Raw genomic sequence first — 22,424 nt, forward strand, 5'->3', positions numbered from 1 at the left:
GGATTAAACAGCAGGATGGAGTCAGAATTTCTTTTTAATGGGAATAAAGCCAGTGAAACTGTGAGAGGGTTGTTGTTGGAATAGTGCCCAGTGGATGAGTGGCCTGCAAAAGAGGGAAGCTCAGGGAGAGGATGAAGTGAGAGCTGTGGTAAGAGGAGTGATGAGGGTAGGTGGGACAAGTCACGGAGGAGTATTGGGTTCACAAACTCTTCATTGCCTTGTTTCAGATCATAATTTTAAACTATTTTGAAGCCACTGAATGTAAGGCAGTGGGGCATGAGACTGCTCATTCCCTGGGGTGAGAACAGGGTGGTCAGGTTAACAGCCCCACACCCCTGAAGTTTGTGGCTGGAGGTGCCAGTTGTGACACTGATGCCCAGGTGTCCACATGGGACAGCCGTGCTTGAGACAGGCTACCGTCTTGCAGTACTGAACCCTGGCAGCAGAGGAGATGGAAAGGGACATCCAGTGGTCAACACAGGAGGACATCTCTGCCTGAGTCAAGTGTCAGTGGGAGCAGGGTCTGGTGGTGGTGGTGTCTCAGGGGTGGCTGGAGGGATTGTGAACCTGGGAGAGATGGGAGGACGCTTGAGGCTTGAGAGCTGGACAACTGCGATGTTTCTGTGTTGTGTGAAGTGGAAAGAAGAATGGGTGTAACCAAAGGGAGGAGTAGTCACAGAGTTCCCTCAGCTCCTTCTCACATCGATGGTAGATGAGGGGCAACCACTTGAAATCAGTATTGTAACAGCAAAAGCTGTGTTTGCTCTCTCTTACTTAATCAAATTACAGGAATATTTTTCAACAGTTAATGTGTTTTAGGAGCTTCGTCATAATTTCAAAATACCAGGTAGGTGTATTCCTGGCATGAAACCCAGGATGGGTGTAGCCACCGGTGCATCTTCAGCTAACGCATTTCTGCTACTGCCAGTTAAACGGCTTTGTGAAGCACTTTAAGTCACGTACCACGTCAAGTGTTGCCCGTAAATCAAAAAAGTAATCAAAGGGAATTGACAGAGAAACAAAAGCTTGGATTGTTGAGGGTTTGCTGAACTTGTTCCTCAGGGAAGTGGTGAGTGTAGTTGTTCATGTCATTCATTTTCTTCTGAGGCAGGATGGTTTGTAGGGGTTACCGATGGTGGTGGTTAGCCAGCAACCGTTTTGGGTGTCTTGGGTAGAAGTCTTTGAGCCTTGCCAGAGGCATGCTTCGTTCAAAACGGTGTCCATACTGTCACCTCTATGTTGTTTTTCTGTTACACCTAGAAAATTGCAAAAAAAAAAAAAAGTTTCTCCTCAGTGGTAATATCCTCTGGTATTCGTGTATTCTGTTGTTATTGAATTATTTATTAATGCTGTTTATTAACTTACTTGTTGTACCCTTTTCCCTGAAAGATAATGAAATATCATGAGTCCACTTGCTGGCTTGTAATGGGAATGGCGGGAGTGAAAATTTGGGATTGATTGCTTTCAGTGGGGTGACACAGAATATGGGACTAATCAGCCTGGTCAAGCTCCAGGGCTCCAGAGTGAAAATCCTTAGGTTTTAAAATTGTGTTTTCCTCCGTGCAATACAGGATTGTTTCTTTGGAGTGCTTTCCTCTCTAGTTTAATAAACCAAGCAGTGTGACTTCCTTACTATCCTTAGTTTCTGATTTTTATAATAATTTTTTTGTGGTCCATGTAACGGATGAGCAGTGTACTTGTATTAACTTCTGTGTATCACCTTGGTATGCATGAAGCTTAGTGTGGGCGGTGTTGCCAATTCCTGCCTGACAGTAGTATTTAACTATCTCAAGTGACTTTTTTTTTTCTTATACTTTTTTTTTCTCCAAGCTCTTTTAAAAAGGGGATGCCTTTCAAAGTCTGCCTGGCTCCATTGAAGATGATAACCTTTAAAGTCTTAAAAATCGGAGATTTTGGTCGGGAGTACAAAGGAACCCAAGAATTGCTTAAAAAACTAAAGGTCTTAAAACAGTGCAGACAACTAAGTACCATTTTATTTAAAATACTTTCTGGTCAGGAGCTGTGGCTGGACTGACTGCAGTGATGGTGACTCAGGTCCTTGCTCTGCCTCCTTCTCTCCTTTAACTACAGAGCCATGAAGGGCAGCTGGCGCAGGTGTAGGTGTCCGTAGGTAGGTGAGAGGAACTCGCCAACTGGCAAGAACTTTATCCGCTAAAGTTATTCTTCAGGTTATAGTTTCTGGACTGTGAATGCGAGGAGTTGCTGAAGCAGGTTTAAGGGGGTTGTTTGCCCATCTTGGTCTGCAGAATGAAATGGCACTGGTTTACTGCATGCAGATGGTGAGTCCCGCAGGCTGCTGCGGTCATCTCAGTAGGAGACTGGAAAGTACAAATTACCTTTGGAAATCGAGCTACTTCTGGTTTTTGCACTTAAGTATGTAGTCAGATTTGCAGATGAATGCCCCCCTGGAATACTGAATGAAATAGCACATTGAATTACTCCCCAGTGCTCCCCTGCCCTGCAAAACGTCTAAGTGATGGGGGAACTATCAAGATACATGAGAAGCAAGTATATTTCTATTTAAATGAGGAAGGGAAAATAACCAAATCAGCCATGTCTCCTGTCAAAAATAGAAGGGCTATTAGAACAAGGAGAGAAACAATGAGGGCAAGAGAGGCCGGTGGAATATGACCAAGTATATATCGGGTAGATCTCTGAACAAATGCACCTTTTCTTAAGGTTAATCATAGCTTAAGCTGAGCTTTACAGTGTGCTGGGAAGTTTGAATTGCTGTGATGGAGAGTTTCCAGTGGATATTCTCTAGGAACAGTACTGGGGTGAGTTTTACCTTCTCATTAGAAAGACGTCAAGAACATGAGTCTGGCTTCAGTGACTTTCTCTGGATTTCAAATTATTATTACAAGATTTGTAGCTACTGCATCTGGTAGTGGAGCTGTTTTGAGCTGGTCAATGCTCAATGGGAACATTGTATACTTAGATCTGGGATTTCTCCCTTCTCTGAGCTTTCTACCTGCAATGTGCTGAGGGATAATTATTAGTAATAATGCTAGTCTGCACTTTCAAGAAAGGGCAGGCTAGGAGAAAAGACATTAAAAATGATTAATGGAAACACTCGTGGTCAATTGATCAATTTTAGAGAGTGTACCTTCCTATTAAATCTGACACTCATCAGCCACTTTTGTAGGATGCCAGCCAAATAGACTCCTTAAACTGATTAATGGCATCACTGCTGTTGCATAGTGCCCCCGGTTTAGAGCCTGAATATGTACCCACACCTTCACGTACATAGATACCATGCTGGTTTCTTGAAACGGCATTTTACTGGTATATTTCTAATGGAAAGCAAAAGAAGGGGCCCAAATTTTAACAAATGCAATGATGAAATTTATTGTGGGTTAAGCAAAGGCTAAGCTGAACCTAACTACCCTGTTATGTAGAGCAGGATGCATTCAGCTCTTAACTTTCTTTTTTTCTTGGAAGGATAACTTTGAGCCTGGAAATGAGGATGGTTGGGTTTCTTCGGTGTTTATCACAACTTGGAACAGTGTTTGCTTGGTTTTCTTTGATTGTTTCTCCCAGTTTTGGGGTAAATTGTGGGAGCCTGTCCTCTCTTGGCTGCTGTGGCTGTGCTAGCTAGACAGGTCAATGCTGCCTCATGCTTATTGCCACCTCTGTTTTGAAGGAGTTAAATAGGTTTCTTTGAGCAGTTTGATGGGTTTTTTGCTAACTTACTTTCTGCTGATTAATGCGGTGAGGTGGGACTTGCACAAGTAGCTCCTCACTTCTGAGGAGATGACCATCTCCAGGCTGGGACTTGGTGAAACAGGGTGTTGACTCTTGCTGCCTGTGCCAGCCACAGGGGCATCAACACCAATTTTCCAACCACCTCCTGGTGATGTATAAATTTACAGCTCGTGTAGCTTTCTCTGCTGCTTGTGGGATTGGTTTTGTTCCCTCTTTAAGACAAGCTTAATGGGTACACCTTATTCTGGATTTGCTTATTCTTTAAGCAGTTTTGCTGTGAAAGTTGGCCCAGAGTGCTTGGCGCTGCGGTAAGGGGAAAGCTGCACAGTATTTTGTCTGCAGTGGGACGATGGTTAGTGCTGTTCTCTGACTTCTTCACAACATCTCACACAGCGTAAAAGACATTCCAGGGTTTATATAAGCTACTACGTATAAACAGTGTTAACCTGTTTTCTTTCTGCTCTGATTTTTCTGTTGTCCTGGTGTTCCCTCTGAAGGCAACTATGAGGAGACTATCAAATTTTGAAACACGTAAGGGGTAGTATTTGCCATCCGAGGCAGGATTTGTCTGTTTCAGACACTCATGTTTCAGACTTTCTTGCAGGTTAAATCTCTCATAACTGTGCTCTATTACCAAATCACGGGATGCTCACTACGGCTGGGTTATGGAGAGCAGGTTTTGGCACAAATCTGCAGGTAATTTGGGCTTGTTCATTTGGACATGTAGCAAGGGGCCTTAGGTGTTCAGCCACCCTCACTTAGATTAGGTATTTGGGGAGTTGCCATCACCACAAGAAACATCAGACGCATGGTCCACGCAGAAACTGATGCTTTACCACGTGTCCTAAGGAAACTGGTGACCTTGTCCTTAAGCTCCGGCTATTTCATTTATAACCGCATACAAGCGCACGGACTGTTTGTTCTTCTGTTGGTCTCTGGGATTCAGCAACCTCTTAACAGGACATAAAGAAAATCCTCGTTTTATTTTTGAATAGGTTAGAATATAAATGAAGATTATCTTGCAACTTTGAGAAGAGAGAGTTTTAAGTACTGCTGCCTGTACCGCAAGTAGAGCTGGCTCCGTTCTGGACCAAGTGTAAACCTAGTTTGAGTACAGATATTAAACCAGAAGGAGTTGGTGATAGCTTTTAGTAATAATCCTTATTAGCAGGGCAAACTAAGAATGTGAAACCTGTATGGTTAAGTCTTTTTCTTTGCAACCTCTATAGTCAATCTAGTTTCTTGATGAAAGATTTGCTGGAGATATTGGTGTTTATAGCTTTCCCCACCGTGATGATACAGAAAAATCACTGGCAGGTCTCTTCCCTCTCAGCCTACTTGAAGTACAGGCAGTTTTCCTGTGGGATACCTTCCTTTTGGATTTAATGCTTGGACTTCATTTTTAGTATGCTTAATCATGTTTGTTTTATCTGAAGTGCAAACAAAATGTAGAAACATAACATACACAATTCCAACCTGAAATTAGGAATAACCAGTTTTTAAATAATACTGTTTTATAACTTCTTTCAGATGCTCATAAGCCCAAATGAGTAGAAGTTTTGGATAGCCATTATCTGGAGAGTAATATTTAGTATTTTGCTGAAGGAAGTCTGAAAATAAGGGGAAGTAGAAAGTCTGAAGATAGAGGAAAAGATTACTTTTTTAAAATTCCAGTTCTTTGAGTTCAGAAACATAGTTACATTTTGCAGCTCGGCTGAAAATCCTGTGCTGTTTTAATGATATTTTAGAAAGTATGCTTTCGGCAGATTCCTAAAGACAATTATTAACAAAAAATATTTAATCAACGCACTAAAAGTTTGTGGCTGTATGTGAGCATGTTTTTATGTTCATATACAGACGTGTATATATGTGTGTGTATAAATACATATATATATGTATATATAAAAAGCAGTAATTCTTGTAACAGGAAAAGGCCCGCTAAGTCCTTTGACTTTGTGCACAGGCTGGTAAATAACATTTTAACTCTGGAGTTTGAACTGCATGCAAGGATAAGGTGGTGAACTAAGAGACATTGCGCTGAGTGTGTGCACTCTAACATGAACATTTCCTTACATCAGAGAAGCTGTCCAAAGTGATGTGTGACTGTGTTTATCAAAATTTTATTTTATTTAGATCTAACGAAAACCAATGTCATTCTATTTGAACTAGAGTTGTGAAGGGAGTGTCAAGGTTTCAGAGCTATCCATTCAAACAACTGAGTGTCAAAGATAACAATTACTTTTAGAATAAAAATGCAATGGGGATGTAGTATTTTGCTGCATTTTCATCAGCGCCTTGCAATTTATTGCACCCTTCTAGATTGACCACTGGATTATTACCTAAATCCAGGCATTTGAGGACTCCATTACTTCTCCAGATTTTAACTAAGTTTTTTTTTTTTCTACACTTACAATATAACAGCATGTACATGCAATTTCTAATTTCATTTGTATACATTGGTGCGATTGCAGGGTTTTTTAAATATTGCTGAAAGACATCATCTTTCCCAGAGCAATAATTCTCTGAAATTATGAAATGTACCATATTTATATACAATTATTTTTATCAAACCAGACCCTTAAGTTCTAGGGAGAACATAGAGTTCTTGAAATTAATCTTTAAGTCCCAGAAGGTCTGGGATTTATCCTTGAAGCTGTTCAATTCAAAATAATTCATTAATGTCAAATAAAAGACCGTGTAAAGAGTAATGTTTATTCCTTTAAGTCTCTACGGAAAGACTGTGTAAGCACTCCTTGAAAGTTTAATCATTGAATAAACCTTCTAAAGGGAGGAGGGGGGGAGGAGCATGGCACAAAGGTTGTGTGTTCAGTTAATGAACATCTGGCCAGTTGCATGCTTCTTTCTATGGAAATCTGTTATCAGAGTATAATGATTTGGGGGGAAAAAAAGCCCAAACAACAGAAAAACAACACAGCTCTACAGTCAGGTGAAGGAAGGATGCATTTTCTTGCACTGCCAAGAGCCCAGTAACATGATCATTCTGGTTTGGCATAAAAGTGTTGGAGGCATCTCCCCATGAGGCTCAGCTGAAATCAGGGTAGACATTCAGGAGAAGCTGCATCACCCCCCCTCCCCCCCATCCCAGCCTGCAGCCTCCTCGGCTTAGGTACCCCAGGGACCGAGCTGGTGGCAGAGCTGCTGCTGCTTCTTACCTTGAATCATGATGTACTTCAATAAGTGCGTGCGTCTCTTCTTTCTCTGTGCTAGATGTCATTCTTCGTGGGAGTCTGGATAAATATTTCAGTCTGTAGGAGTTCAGGAGAGCTAGGTATCGCCTAGCAACAAGCATCCCACTCTCTGCCTCCTGCTTCTCTTTGCTGTTATTAAAACACCAGTGAAGACCAGAAGTTGAAGCATTAAGTTAATTTTCAGAAATATTTTGAGCAACTTAAGATATTTTCGTTATGATGCTACGTCAGAGCAACAAAGATGTTGGTGGGGGGCTGGCATCTTAAAGCAAGTAACTCAGTTTGCTGTGTTTGAACAGAAATTGCAATCAAAGACTAGCAAAAATTTTAGTTGAGGACAGAATAAATCCATGATTGCAGTTTAGTGAGTAACAGAATGTGTAGCAAGCGCTCCTTTGGTGTGAGATCTATAAAATATATAGCAGTTAGACTTAGCCCAAACTGAATGCTTTTTAAGCTGTATTACCTGGTTCATCTTGCAGCTTGTGATGGCTGCTGGTGGGACACTGGAATTTAAAGTTTTTTAACATGTTTACAGACAACTTTGTGGCAAAGTGTTTTGGCCCGTTTAAATTATAGTGGTACAGAACTGGATTTACAAAGATCCTTGGGGCTAGACTCAAGGCAAGAAACATAGGCACACAAAGAGCAATTTAGGTAGGTTTTTGGCTATGCTGATCAGTGCAAAGCTGCACTGAATTTCAGCCTCTCCTGTCCCTTATCAATTCTAAATATTGAGGACTGTTGCAAGCCTGCAGCTTGTGGTTAATGTATATTTTATCTGTTGCTTCTGTGGAATGTCTGCTTTACGGAGTTTACGAATTTCCCTGCAAGAATCAGAAGCGCAGGAAAAAAGGTCAAGTATGTGGCCACTGTTAATATAAAAGTAGCCATCCTCAACACTGCATTGAGGATAAACTGTGTTCCATCATCTCTGAACGCTGCTGAAACCGTGCTTTCAGTGATCCTGCCTTACTTGAAGTCTCACTCCTCCTTCAGGGAAGTTTAGTGTGACTCGGGGCCTTTAAAAGGGATCGTAGAAGTGTAAGTGCAGATTGAAGGGCTTTCAAAGAAGAAAAGCGCATACTTTTAAAATAAAATAAATGATGGAAGAAGGTGATTCAGAAATGCAGTTATGCCCAAATATGGAGTTTGCTTCATAGAGGAAAAAGTTAATAAATCCTGATTCAGCAAATGACTTAATTTTGTGAATGAGTTGGTCTTTCCCAAATGTGTGTTCCCATATCTATCCAAATTAGAAAAGAGGGAAAATAGCATGGGGCATAATTCCTAACTGTATTAATGGGTATTTACTTAAAAGTTAGCAGTACGTAAAAGAGATGCATAAGTGATACCAGCATGAACTTGGTTTGTAATGAATTAATGTGGGTTTATATGTTCAAAACATGTTCTATTTGTAGAGACAAGGGCACCTCTGCACACGTCGTGGCTTCTGTTAGAAATACACTCAGCATGATTGTCCTGAAACCTTTCCACGTTCCTTACTCCGGTCCATGATTCCTTCTTCCCTCTGCCGGTGGGTGGGGATGCTGACATGGGCATTTACTCTGATGTAAAGGTGTTTCTAAAATGGACTAGGTGTTGTAAATTCTGTTGGATTTTCTCTTGCCATAGAAGAAAGAGTCTTAACATTTGGCGGCATTCCTAAGATTTATCAACTCCTAGAGTCTGAAAATACAATTTTAAGATGGTGGTTAGCTTTCGCCTGGAAGTGGACATAATTCTGTGTTTGCTAGTTTCTTTCTTTTGATTGAAACTGGTTGTTTGTTAGGTGCTTTGCTCTATCATTACTTAAAGAGCCCTTTTGACATAAAGGTTTCGAATCAAGAATATTGTGCAGTTGTCTCGTTGGGTAGATTTTCTTCTGGTGTAAAACCCACTTGATAAAAGTGGAAGATGCTTCTATTTAGACTCTCATGTCTGTTTTCATACTTCTGATAGTAGGAACTGAGATTTCACAATAAGCTGCTGGAAACCAAAGTCCAGAGCAGGTTTCACAGCAGTGACACATGTGACAGAATGGGTGCACTAGATCAGTAAGGATGGATGGTTGGTCCTATTTTCCATATGCATTTCAAAGTCATTTAATCTGAAGCTGTAGCTCTTCAGCTTTTCTGAAAATCAGGCAACAGATTTATGGAGTTACTAATTAAATGCCATTTTCAGATGAACAGTTTGCTCTTCTTCTCCCCAAAAGCAGCCTAAAATAGTCATGATGAAGAGGTGCGTGGCCTGTATGGGTGGCATTTGTGGCAAGTGTGTGTTGGCCATCAAAATGGATGCTCTTGATCACCCTTGCTGGCAGTCAGTACTCCTAAACCCCATGTATTGTGGTGGAGCAGCCTTATGGGACAGCAGTCCTGCTGGAGCTTGTGGTGTGCCCGCTTGTGCTTGGTGAAGAGGAGGACAGGCAGAAACGCTTCCATGGAGGAGAGCACCCCAGTGATGCAAAGACATGGGCGATTCAGTGCTTGGTAAATTGTGCAGACCGGAACGGGAATTAATGAGACCAATTATTTATCGTTGCTAACGAAGTAGTTTTTTCATGAGGAGGGCTGCTGTATGTGACTTAATAATGCCAAACCAGCTGGGGCTATGGCCAGTTAGGTAGCGGCGCCTTCGCAGTTTTGAAACACATACCCGTGTTTGCTCTATCACCATAGCCACTGTAACCTAATAGGACCTCAGTGTTCGTGTGTAATGTGAAGCTAAGTTGGTTGTAGGAGTGTGTTTGTGTCTGTGTGTGGGGAGGAGTGATGATGAGAAAACCTGGAGAACTGGAAAAAATTACGGGTCAAACTCTTGTCTTCCTCTAACAGAGACCCCATGAAGCTCTTGAATATATTACATTTAATTTTATTGAACTTGATGTCTAAATAATTTCCTGCTCAGGTTGGGTAACCACATCATGTAAGTCCAGGATACGGAAAACCTGGTTAACTTGTCCCATTTTTTTGGACATTAGCACAGAGCTGCTAGAAATTCAAAAGTGGTTCTTCAAGTGTTCAAATAAGAAAAAAAAAAAAAGAACAAACAACAAACCCACAACAAAATCTGCTTCATGCAATGGAAATTTTGAAGCAATCCAAATAACAGCAAGATTAAATAATGAAAAGGAAAGAGTCTACAGGACACATGCGAGATGGGGCAAGTGGTCTAATGGTCTACAATAGTTAGCATGTTTTATGCCTACAGTATTCCATTACATTTAGTTAGGTCAGTGTTTGTGATGATTTTGCAGACTTTTGTGATTCATATGAATATTTGGACTTTAATATTTTCTTAGAAATAAAATGAAGATTAATAAAAAAAAAAGTTCATGGTGTTTAGCCAGTATAATAGTATCACGGCGTATGAATATTTACTAATTTTGTCTTGTTTTCAGTGTAGAAGTTGTGTAGTGTTTGGATACCCATTAGCCATGTTGTTGTATATGCAGCAGTAAAGAAATCCTGGGTTGTGGTTTGAAGGTGATGCTCCACTGCTATTTGAAGGATGACCTTATTTTGAATGATACAAAAATAACAGCAGATTGTTTATAGTAACTCTGACAGCAGGTTTAGATTCTTGACTTCACACCATTTCCATTATTAAAAGAGACATATGTAAGTAGCATTTGCTCCCAGATATATGCATGTATTCTGGCAAGAGGTTTAAGACATACTGTGTACTGTTTAAATTTTGGACATCTGAAGCTTTTTTCCCTCCAAGGCTTTAAAAAAGTTAGATTACTGGATTTGTATATTTTCTTAAAACTGAAGGAGCCTCCCAAAAGTATAATATAGCGTTTAAATCTCTATATACATTTTTCTTTTATAGATTCACATGGAAACATAACTAAAATAATCATGTATCCATAGGAAAACTTTCAAGAAATACGTATGCAAATTTTGTAACAGTCTTGCACAGTTATTTCCCGTGGCTGGAGTATTGACTGAGTTCACTAATAAATGTATTTTGGCTTTCACTGCGTTATTGTCCAGATCTCATATAGTATTTCTGTAAAACACATTTTGAAATATCCGTAAAGAATATTCGCACTCGAAACTGCTGGAAAGTTTACCGGTACAGACGCAGGGTACTGATATATAGTGGACCCCGAAGAGTAATTAAAGCAGCTGGGATTTAGTATGCTCAAGTAGCAGCTCAGGAATTAAAGACACCTAGAGCGCTGACAAAAATCATTAGTTAAAAGGAACCATAAGGCTTTCTCCAATATACTTTTTGTCGTATTCATCCAGTTTTGTTTAAAATGTTTATAAACTTACTATTCTTCTGACCTCTCTTTTACTGTGGAACAGATGTCTGTGGTTAGTTTTTTTATTTACCTATACAATAATAATTGAGAAATTAATCATCTCTAAGAAAATACATCAATTAAATTGTTTTATCTTTTCTTTTTCAGGATTGAAGTGGATCTAGGGACGGATGGATGACTGAATATTCATATGAAGAGGAAAGCCATAAAAGTTGGTTGACGTTTTTACAGCCATATGTATTATACATATTACTGCTATTATCAAAAATTTATATTGTGTTACAAAACATAATAGGTGAAATAACTGGTCTGAGCTTCATATGCCGTATTGTCTTTTAGGCAGGGGAATACTATAGTTTAACACAGCTGTAGCTTAATGCGACGGTTTCTGACCAAACCTGTGTGTTCAAAGGAAAACCTAGTAGTATGTTAAGGAAACAGGTAATTCCTTTGAAGCCAGGTGTTTGAATGGGCTGATGCGTAGTGGTGTTCATTATTCTTTTGGGCAAGGATGAAAGGAGAATGAGAGAGGCGTTGTCTTCCATTGCAGCTACTGGCTGTGAAGCTTAACACATTGGTGAGTGGCACTCAGGCTCCTCATCGACAAATGCTGTTTAAGAAGTCAAACAGGATACGATATCTTCAAAAGTATCACGTTGCTTTGTTTTCTTATCGTAGAGAGGTGGCTCTTAGAGCATGCATTTTCTACACTAGTTAAAAAGGAAGAAGCTGGTAGTGGACCTCTGTGCTTTACTGACTTTATTGTTATGTTTTATAGGATGATAAAATTCAGAAGGCCTTGACATCTGTTAATCTGACCTGTTGGTAACTGTGAACTATAGGCTTTGGCTGGGATGCTACATTAACCAGTTTCCTGCCAAGGATGTTTAAACAGAGTTGACTGTACCTGTGGGTTTGCACTGGAGCAAATCAGTACTCATGATAGATACAGTGCACAGTCCAGTGGGATGCAGTGTGCGATCCAGCAGGATGCCATGCAACAGCTTAAAACAAGGCATTCTGCAAACTCTACTGGTCAAGGAGGGGTATGTTATGGTGGAAAATCTCTTACCTAGAGAGCTTTCTTCAGTCCCTGAATTCCATTCAGAGGTAGGAACAATCAAAAAAACAGCACCCCCTCCCGGGTTTCCCAAAAGCACAGTGTCAGTTGAATACCAGAAACTTAACTCTATAGTTCTGGTCATGTGAGCAAAGTAGTTTACTAGGGTGAAGATTCTTATTTATCTCAGTGACAATTTGGTTATGTCAATATCTTAATGGTTCAGAAGCTTTACAGTTTATCAGCAGCTGATTTAGATACAGGCGAGTTTACTTTTAATTCCTTCTTGGATTAGCCTTGTTTAGTGTTTACAACAGATAGTGGACACACTGATTCTCTGGATTCACAAGCAGCGTAAGACTTAGGGAAGCATCTGTATCCTTGAATCCAGTCTCCTTAAATCAGGCAGAGAAAAGGTATTTAGTTCAGAAGGATCCATAGACTATCAGCTTTATGTGCAGCAGGTTCCAGAAAACACCTCCAGCATCCAGGAGCCAAATTTAAGCCCTAATAGAGACAGCAAGTGGTATTAGTAGCTCTGAAGGAATATACACAATTGCTCTTTGGGATCAGGGACCCCGTACTTCCAGATATGAACCAACAGTTCACTGAATTTCACTGAATTTTTAGAGTTGGAAGGGACCATAGAGATCATCTAGTCCAACTCCCCTGCTGAAGCAGGATTGCCTAGAGCATGTAAGTTGCTGCCTGCTAAAACTAGCGCACAAAGTCTTAAGGAATTTCTCTCTGGTTTGATTGCTGATGTGTTGGTGGTGGTTGTCTGTACGCATGTCTGATAGCTCCAGATGGGCTCATGTCATGGGGGAGCAAACACTTCCCTGCTTGGACCTCCTGACCATGAACAGCAGAGTGAAAACCCGATACCATCCAAACCTTGGTTGCATCTTCCAGAATTGCAGTGATAAAATCCCATACGTACAAACTCAGGGAGGCTCTTTACTGGTAGAAAGTGCGAGAGGGTGCAAAGAGCAACCTAATTATCTGCAAGCTATCTCTGGATGTCATTATGTTACAGTGGGCTCCTCATACTATCCAGAAAACCACACAGAGTAGTTCTACTGTAGTGTGGTCATGTTTTGCACCAAATTGAGAAGAAACTGGGCCAGACTAGAGGACCATCTTAGGCATTTGGCCTGGGACGTGACACCAGGGCAGAAAATGTTAAGGATTTCTTAGATCCTTGAGAGGAGCTGTCGTAACCGGAGTCTGTGCAGAGGAGGGAAGGCTTCCAGATCAGGCAAATGCAGAAGACTCTTAGACTCATGTGGCCTCTTCCCAAGTTTCTTGGGAAAGACTGTGGTTGTGTGATATGTAGCACTGCTAGCTCTGTATCTCTGTTCCTCTGCTTTTCCCTTCCTGTTCCAACACAGAGTGATGGCAGAAGGAAGGAAGCACAGGAGAACAGGGTGACCTCTTTCTTGTCAAGCCATAGTTCCATTCTCTCATGCCCTTCTGATGACATCCCGCAGTAATCATAAGGAAGCTGTGCAAAATATGTGCAGATAAGGAAGGGGATACTGAGTTATTTCATTACACGTTTTCTGTTTGGCAGCCTTTGCAAGCGTAGGGCTCTGAATCCAGCTGTTAATCTTTTATATTAGGAAAGTACCATGATTAAATCATATCGCTGAGTGAGGAAAAAAAAAATGTTATGTGGAGGAATTCAAAGTCCGAGGGTAAAAATTCCTTTTCTGGGAAGACTGATTCCAGAAAACTTAAGCAATAGAGGTGGAGAGGGCTCCTCTGTGGTCGCTGTTAAGATCAGTTGATAAAGTCCTGGCTCCAAGAGGAAAGAGATTGGATTTCACCCAGCACCCTGCCTCAGCCTTTTGCTGTATTGCTGCTTTGCTAACCAAGTTCTGAAAGGCTTCCATTGCTAACATGAGTATGTTGGGGTGTAAGTAATTTGAGTTGCATCATCTGTATGTTATATTGGTATATTTTAGGTCTTTGTTGGTCTGCCTCGGGCCGTATCATAATGTATGTAAATCTAGTTTTATATAAATAAATGACATCTAATGCAACTAATGGAGGAAATATGAACATAAAATTTTCTGTCTCATAAAATGAGGCCAGATGAATCTTTCCCAGAAAAATGAGAAATAAGCAAAATAAACCTGTTGGTGTACATGTATATTGAATGCGTGCAACTTATGGTGCTCCTACAGTTTCCATAGTAATAGCAACTAAATCCAGAGGTGCAGTTCTCTGTTGAATCTGACATTTAAAGTTTACATTTTTCAGTCTGCACTGATCGGATGTGAATGTATGGACATGAGAGACCAGTATAGGAGCGGGTAAGGAAACAAAGAAGACCCGGGAAACTACAGGCCGGTCAGTCTCACCTCTGTGCCTGGCAAGATCATGGAGCAGATCCTCCTGAAATCCTTGCTAAGGCACATGGAGAATAAAGAAGTGATTGGAAACAGCCAACATGGCTTCACCAAGGGCAAATCGTGCCTGACAAATTTGGTGGCCTTTTACAATACTGCCACAGACTTGGTAGACAAGGGCAGAGCGACTGACGTCATTTACCTGGACTTATGCAAAGCATTTGACACTGTCCCGCATGACATCCTGGTCTCAAAATTGGAAACTCATGGATTCGATGGATGGACCACTCGGTGGATAAGGAACTGGCTGGATGGCCGCATCCAAAGGGTTACAATCAATGGCTCAATGTCCAGGTGGCGGCCAGTAACGAGTGGTGTTCCGCAGGGGTCGGTACTGGGACCAGTACTATTTAACATCTTTGTCGGTGACATGGACAGTGGGATAGAGTGCACCCTCAGCAAGTTTGCTGATGACACCAAGCTCGGTGGCGCAGTTGACATGCTGGAGGGAAGGGATGCCATCCAGAGGGACCTAGACAGGCTGGAGAGGTGGGCTTGTGGAAATTGCATGAAGTTCAACCAAGCCAAGTGCAGGGTCCTGCACCTGGGACGTGGCAACCCCAGGCACAAATACAAGTTGGGTGGAGAATGGCTGGAGAGCAGCCCCGAGGAGAAGGACTTGGGAGTGCTTATGGATGAGAAGCTCAACATGAGCAGGCAGTGTGCACTGGCAGCCCAGAGAGCCAACCGTGTCCTGGGCTGCATCAGGAGAAGTGTGGCCAGCAGGTCTCGCGAGGTGATTCTGCCCCTCTACTCTGCTCTCGTGAGACCCCTCCTGGAGTACTGTGTCCAGCTTTGGAGTCCTCAACACAGAAAGGACATGGACCTGTTGGAACGGGTCCAGCGGAGGGCCACGAGGATGATCAGAGGGATGGAGCACCTCTCCTATGAAGACAGACTGAGAGAGCTGGGGTTGTTCAGCCTGGAGAAGAGAAGGCTCCGGGGAGACCTTATAACAGCCTTCCAATACCTGAAGGGAGCCTACAGAAGAGCTGAAGAGGGACTCTTTGTCAGGAAGAGTGGTGACAGGACAAGGGGCAATGGTTTTAAATTGGAAGAGAAGAGATTTAGATTAGATATTAGGAAGAAATTCTTTACAGTGAGGGTGGTGAGGCACTGGAACAGGTTGCCCAGGGAAGTTGTGGATGCCCCATCCCTGGAAGTGTTCAAGGCCAGGCTGGATGGGGCTTTGAGCAACCTGCTCTAGTGAGAGGTGTCCCTGCCCATGGCAGGGGGGTTGGAACTAGATGATCTTTAAGGTCCTTTCCAACTCTAGCCATTCTATGATTCTATGAAATGGGTAGCTGACAGGGGGGAACTATAGCTCTCAAAGTCCTGGGCAAAATAAACATCAAGACTTTAAACCAAAGAGAAGTGGGCAGGACTGAAAGGAGGTCAGAGAGCAAAATTAAAGGGGAGAAGAGATTGCTCAGATTGAAAAGGCAGGTCTGCAGTGTACTTAACAAGTGGTCTTGGGTACAGTCTCCTACTCACACTGTGGTTTCACAGGCAGCCTGCGGAAATACTACTGGGCAGTTTGTTTGCTCAGGCTTAGTGATGTTCTAAGTTGTTCAACGCTCAGACAATGATAAACAACATAGAGTTATATTGAATTCAGTGGTGTTAGGAGATGGCTGCTTATTTTCTAAAGAGGTCTATGTGATAAGCCCAAGAGGTACTGTGGTATAACGAATGTAACCTGTGGGTCCTCTCTTTAAAAAAAAATAAATAATCAAACCAAACAAAAAACAAGAGCAAACTTTGGCTCTGTTACGTAGAGGGTGTTTCCTGAGCTCCCCAGAGCTCATCCCATCTCAGGAGTCTCCCAACCTCTGATGTACCCTTGCCTCTGCCTCCCCTGGCCCCCCATGTGGAGCAGGGCGTAGGAGGGTGCAGGTCCTCTGAGCTGAGGCTGACGTGCATGGTGCTGCACATTGGTACCCAGCTGGCACAACCAGGGCAGGGCTGCCCTCCAGGGTGACCTTGGCAGGCTAGAGCAATGGGCTGGCAGGGACCTCATCAAGTTCAGCAGAGGGGAAGGTCCTGCACCTGGGGAGGAATAACCGTGTGCTCCAGTGCAGGCTGGGCAAGCCCCTGGGCCATCTAACTTTGCAGCTACCCTGGTTTCGGATGGAGTTTGGGTTCATTGGACTTTCAGTCTTTACTTTTTCTCATTATTTTAAAGTCTAGTCATGATAAAAATGGTATTTTTTTTTTAAAGCGTGTTTGAGGGTGTATCCAGGAAGTTTTATGTTTTCATTTGCACAGTCAGAATATTAGTAGCAGTGCGGTGATATGTTTGTTTTTTGTCATCAGTTGTCCCCTCTGTATCTATTACAAACAAATGCTGTTTTCCTTGAAAGAAAATGACTGCTCTTAAGTGGTCTTTCACATCTAACATCATTCAGTGGATTCTTGGAGTATAATTATGACTAGAAACATCAACAGGATAAAGTATGTTAATCTCAAGGGAGTTATTTTGCACTGGCCATCAATCTATTCTTTCTGTCATGTGCTTTTCAGTTTAGATTACTCTCAGGCAAAGAGGCTGTACTTTGATGTTTTGTCTCAATTCATTATGATTATAAATATCTTGGATAAAACAATGTAACAAACGACCACTTAAATATGACTGATGGCTCCATTCAACAAGGCAGGGAGACTGTGAAGTTCTTTTGGTTTCATCTGTTCTCTAGCATTTATCAAGATGGGTCCCTTAGAGTCGATTGGTGGTTGATATTTAATGAATATTACACAGTGTAAATAGATAACAGACAGTTTGTTCTCTGGAGCCCAGTCATATTGATAGGACAGATCTGCTTTTACTTAATTGTCAGTTAAAAATGTTAAAACTTATGCTGAAACTCTAGAGAGGGAGGAGAACTTTTCCCCAAACCTTATATTCAGGAAAGAGAGGAGCAGTGAGAGATTTTCTTTCTTTTTCTGTTTTTGCCACATATTGTGCTGTCTGTTGCTCCCATCCTTTCCCGTTGGATGCCGGTGTAGCTGCTGGGCTGCCGGAGGACCGTGCATGGGCAGCGATGTAGCCCCTGGGCTCGCTCGCTCGTGAGGTGGAGTTGGAACTGATCCCCACAGCTGAAAAACTGCTGGGGGCATTTCCAACACTGCTCTTTTCCAAGGAGAAAAAGACATTTAAGATGCCTGCAGTGAACCCCTTCAGCTTGATGCGCTTGCCTTGCATATGAGCTCGTTCCTCTTCCCTTTGCCTTTGTAAAATTAATGAATGATTGCTGGGAAGACCTCAGCGTTCCTATTAGGCTTTCCTTACAAACAGCAGTACAAAATTTGTTCTACAGCACTTTCTTCACTTCTGCTGGGCAGTCGCTTTCATAGCCTAAATGGTTTCTTGTTTATGGGTCCTGGGTCTTGGCCCTGTTCCATTCATTTCCCAACTATTTTGCTGTGTTTACATAGTGCTGTTCAGCAGCTGGCTTGGGGCGGGTATCCAAAGCACACGCACCCATATACACGCGCACACACACAAAATCAGTTCATCTGAGTTAGGATTAAATCATATGCAGTGCTTGGCTTGTGATCTGACCTTGTTTAAATCAAGTTGGATTATGATTTTGGGGGCTCTGTCCTTCCACTTCGTTCCTCCAGTGTGGATCAGGGGGCAGACATCTATGGAGGTTCGTAATTATTGCTTTTAAGTTTCATATATCATAAGTACAGTGTTTTAGAAGTGCTATTTTAGAGGCTGAAGACAGCTGTGGTGTTTCTGAGCCCTCAAACTTCAGAAAGGCAATGCAAGTAGGCACAGAGATGGGTTAGACTTTCGCCCTCAAAGTCCGCTCTACTGCAAAAGCCTCAAGCTTTGCTTTAAAATCAATAAAAAAAGAGATCTTTATATATAATAAATACGTTTGTATTTTCAAGTAGTCAGTACAGAGCTGCCTAAGAGGCTTTGCTAAGAATCAGGAGAAACATCTCCGGCCCAGCAGCCGCTCAGCAGCGGAGTGTAGGGTTTGCATCCCCCAGAGATTTCTGCTCTGCTTGGAGCTGCTGTGGGATGTTTCAGGTGCATTGACTTCGCGGTAGTTCTTGAATTAAAACCATATTTATTGAGCAGTTTTTTGAAGCAGGAAGAATGGAGAATCGCATAGAAAAAGCATGGCAGCAACCTTCATGTGAGATGTGTGTGAGAGGAAGCAGGCCCACATTGTCTTTCTTGCGGGAGAGTAATTACCCTAGAATTGACAAAATGTGACCAAAATATGGAATATGTCTAACACCAGACTTCTTTTCACAGGGCATGTCATTAAAATTAGTAAGTGTTGCTGTAAAGCAAAGCTAGACCTAGCTGGTGTTATTTAGATAGCTGGTGATGATGAGTCTGAGGTTAATAAATTGTGGATTTTTGTCAAAGTTGTGTTTAAGGATCTTCTTCAGCACTTGTTGACATAACTTAATGCAGTAGAGTGCCTGCTAAACTACTTTCCAAGTTAATAGATATCTCCTCGCAATTTTAGTTAGTAAGTGTGTTGGCATCTCTCATTTGTATTACTTGCTGCTGTTGACTCTAAAGACTTGGTGTGTGATTACTTAACTTTGTTTTGATTGATTTAAGTCACATAGAGCTTAAACTCTTTCTGTGATTAGTGTCCTCCTGTAACTATCGCTTTGGTTTTTAAAGTCTGCGGGGTGTTTAGGGATTTTTGTTTGTTTTTAAATTCAGTTCGGGAGTGAAAACCAAAAAAACTTCACCTTGAAGAGTTTACCAGAGTTGAGAACAGAGATAGCAAAAACCACCCTGTGAGCATAAAATGACAAATTGCTTCATAATACAGGCATAGACACCCTTGGTTCCCATTTCAGGTGTTTGAAATGTGTGGTGTGTCGGTGTTCCCGTGCTGGGAAGGAGAGGAGATACGCTACAAGCAGAGTTCTTGCTTCTCGGGAGGAACAGAAATGGATGCCACTACCTCTTGCAGTCTCCAGAAATGCATGTTGTAGACTACATAAAGTGATGGAAGCAGAAGATCTAGATGATGAATTTTGGCATGAGCGCTTCTTCCATTCCAACTGCAGCTGCGCTTAGTACCTCAGGACTGCCAAGCCTAAATGTAGGACCTGCCATATCTGCCTTGCTGAGAGCATCCGCTTCAGGGAGCAGACTGTGGCCATGGTGCGAGCGATGCCAGGTCGTTGCATGCCCACCAGACAGGGTTAGCTCCCTCCGTTCTGCCTTTGGAAGTTGGGGTGTCCTCCTGTACCTTTGCGGTGCTCCTCTTGCTCGTTATTGTAATTATTGGAGATAATTGGAGGTGGCGTTTACATGGCATGAAAGTATCAGTTGCATGTTGTGGGCTCTGGCATGAGGCCGTGCGCTGGGCTCTGGTGAGGAAGGCTTGGAGGGCTTGGTAGGACCAGTCAAAGTGGTAGAGGTTTGTTCACAGTTACTAGAAAATCCTGGAATGACCAGTCCCCCAAACCACAGGCTAGTTCTAGTTTTGGAGGAAGCTGGCTTTTGAGCAGTCCAGACCAGAGATGGGAGGTGAGCCGAGTCTGTTACTGGTTTAGCTTGGATCAGGAAGTGCTTTCACGGATGTCCCAGCCCGGTGTGCTTTGGTTTGCCTTGTAGTGTGGCCTTGGGGCTGTGCAGGCCAGGTTGCTTTTGAAAGAAGCCAAACTAGGAGGTGTGCTTCAAAGGTTTACGTAACATGTTCTGATTTCCCATGGGCTGTTGAAAGGCATAGGCTGTGGACACCTTCGGAAAAACTGAGAAGATGCCCTCCTGTTGCACATAGCTGCTTGCTGAGGGAGGCACAGACTCACAGTTCTGCTGGGTAAATGCTCAGGGACCTCCCAGTTGAGATAGTGCCCCATCCCTCTTTGTTTAGTGGTGTTTTCAAACCAGCTCCTTCAGTTCCTCCTTCAGCCTTGATACCCCTGGTGAGGACTAGTTCTAAGTGATGGGACAGAGTCCATAGGGAGCTAGATCTCAAAGGCCTGGATCCATTGCTGTGAACTTCAGTCATTTTGCTGAAGGCTTCCATATTCTACAGGTCAACAGACAGCAGTAGGCATCTCCAGAGGGCAGTTCTTCCCATGGGATTTCTGTATCCTCCCTGTAAGAACAGACATCCCCTCTGCCTGCAAGCTACGATGGTGCAGACGTGGTGAGCACTCCAGGCTCCACTTTGCTGGACTCCTGCTCCATTCCTTGGGTTTTCAGAGCATCCCTTGAGCATCCCTGCCCTTGCAGCCTGACTTTGCTGCTGCAGCATGTTCTCGTGGGAATGAAAGAGCAGTCACCAAGCTCATTTCACCTTTTATTCCTTAGAGCACTTAGAGAACAATTTATACTAATTCTAATAATGACTAAATTTATACTACTCCAGAGAGGGAAGCACAAGGCATTTAATTTCAAAGCTGTTTGACAAGACCACTTTGATGCATGTATTTTCAGAAGTATGACACAAGTTTCCCAAGTGCCTAATGGGGAGAAGAAAATGTTTAAGTTCATACTCTCAGGTTTTTGGTTTCCAAGAAGCTGAATACTGTTTAGTTCTGTTGGGCATGATCCATCAAATAAAACAAGTTTAAAACAGAGATTCACAGGATTTAATACTTGTGCTTGTTTCTTAATGGCCTGTTTCTGGTCATTAGTTACCGGGATGTGTTTGCGTGGAAAAAAAGAATACTTTTCTTGGAGGAGGTATTAATTCTCAGTATCATGCAGCAGCACAGCTAACTGCATTTCAGAGTTAGTCTTTACTTCGCAATGAGAAGGGAAAAACCCATGGTTCTTGGTCTGCACGGCGGTGATGATTAAGATATATTGAACCAGAAATTGAAATACTACATATGCTTTCCTGTTTTCCCTTTCCTACATATCTGACAATAAACATTTAGTGCTAGAAATAAATGCATTTGGATTTAAATATTTTTGACGTGCCGTGGAGAGAGTTATGTCAAACAATGGCAATTTGTCACTTCTTATATGAAGGCGTAGAAGAATGTGTTAAAACTCAGTAGCTAGCACGTAAGGAGAAGGCACTTATTTTAATACTGATATCCACTGCTAACAGACCTGAATAATGATTCCACTGGATACGGTATTTTATATACTCAAGGACATGTGTCCAAAAGAGGAAAATAAGCTCCTGTTATTAATCTAAATCTTGACCCGCTTGTAGGCTTCCCACACGACGCTTCATGTGTAGTCCTGGTGATTCATTCAGTCTTTCTTGTGCAGAGGTTCGATGATGAGTCAGGAAGGGGCAAGTTTTCTCCTTTGAGGCTGTCACCTTGTTTTGAACTTTGGTATTTACTTAGGGTGTTTTGTTGTTGTTTGAGTTCAGTTTGATTGCAGCCAGCTACAGCTGTGATTGCTGCAGTCAGCTGTGATGGACTGTGGGCATACCTCAAGTGAAAACAAAAGCTTTGGTTTTCAAACATTGTAGGTAAACATATTCTGGGTTTCTGCCTATATTCTCAAATAATATAGAAATGTTGCAGTATTCGTATTAGTGAAAAAGCAAAACAACAAAAAAGATGTCCTGGAAATAGTGAGATTCAGAACATTCTTTTTTTCCTCAGCTTCCTTTTCCTGTTCTTAGATGAGATGGTGCAAGCCCCAAAACCTAAACACTTGGAGTTAAGTCCAAGTGTAATTTAAAACTATATGAGCTTGGGCTTTGGCGGTTGTGAAGAGAGATGACAGTGACAATCTCTCTCGCAAATTAAGAAGTAAGGAGTTTCTGTTGGTC

General features: G+C 42.2%; 1 protein-coding gene across 2 annotated transcripts in view; it reads left to right on the forward strand.

Moving 5' to 3' along the window:
* Positions 1-22,424, forward strand: part of KLF12 (KLF transcription factor 12) — a 256,454-nt gene that overhangs the window by 61,569 nt on the left and 172,461 nt on the right. For both annotated transcript variants that reach the window (XM_074146471.1, XM_074146638.1), the window contains exon 3: positions 11,362-11,425. In XM_074146471.1, the coding sequence (XP_074002572.1) occupies positions 11,405-11,425 (21 nt within the window). In that variant the 5' untranslated portion in view covers positions 11,362-11,404. The remainder of the gene's footprint in view (positions 1-11,361; positions 11,426-22,424) is intronic.

The sequence above is a fragment of the Numenius arquata genome, chromosome 1 (assembly GCF_964106895.1).
Source record: "Numenius arquata chromosome 1, bNumArq3.hap1.1, whole genome shotgun sequence".
NCBI lineage: Eukaryota > Metazoa > Chordata > Aves > Charadriiformes > Scolopacidae > Numenius > Numenius arquata.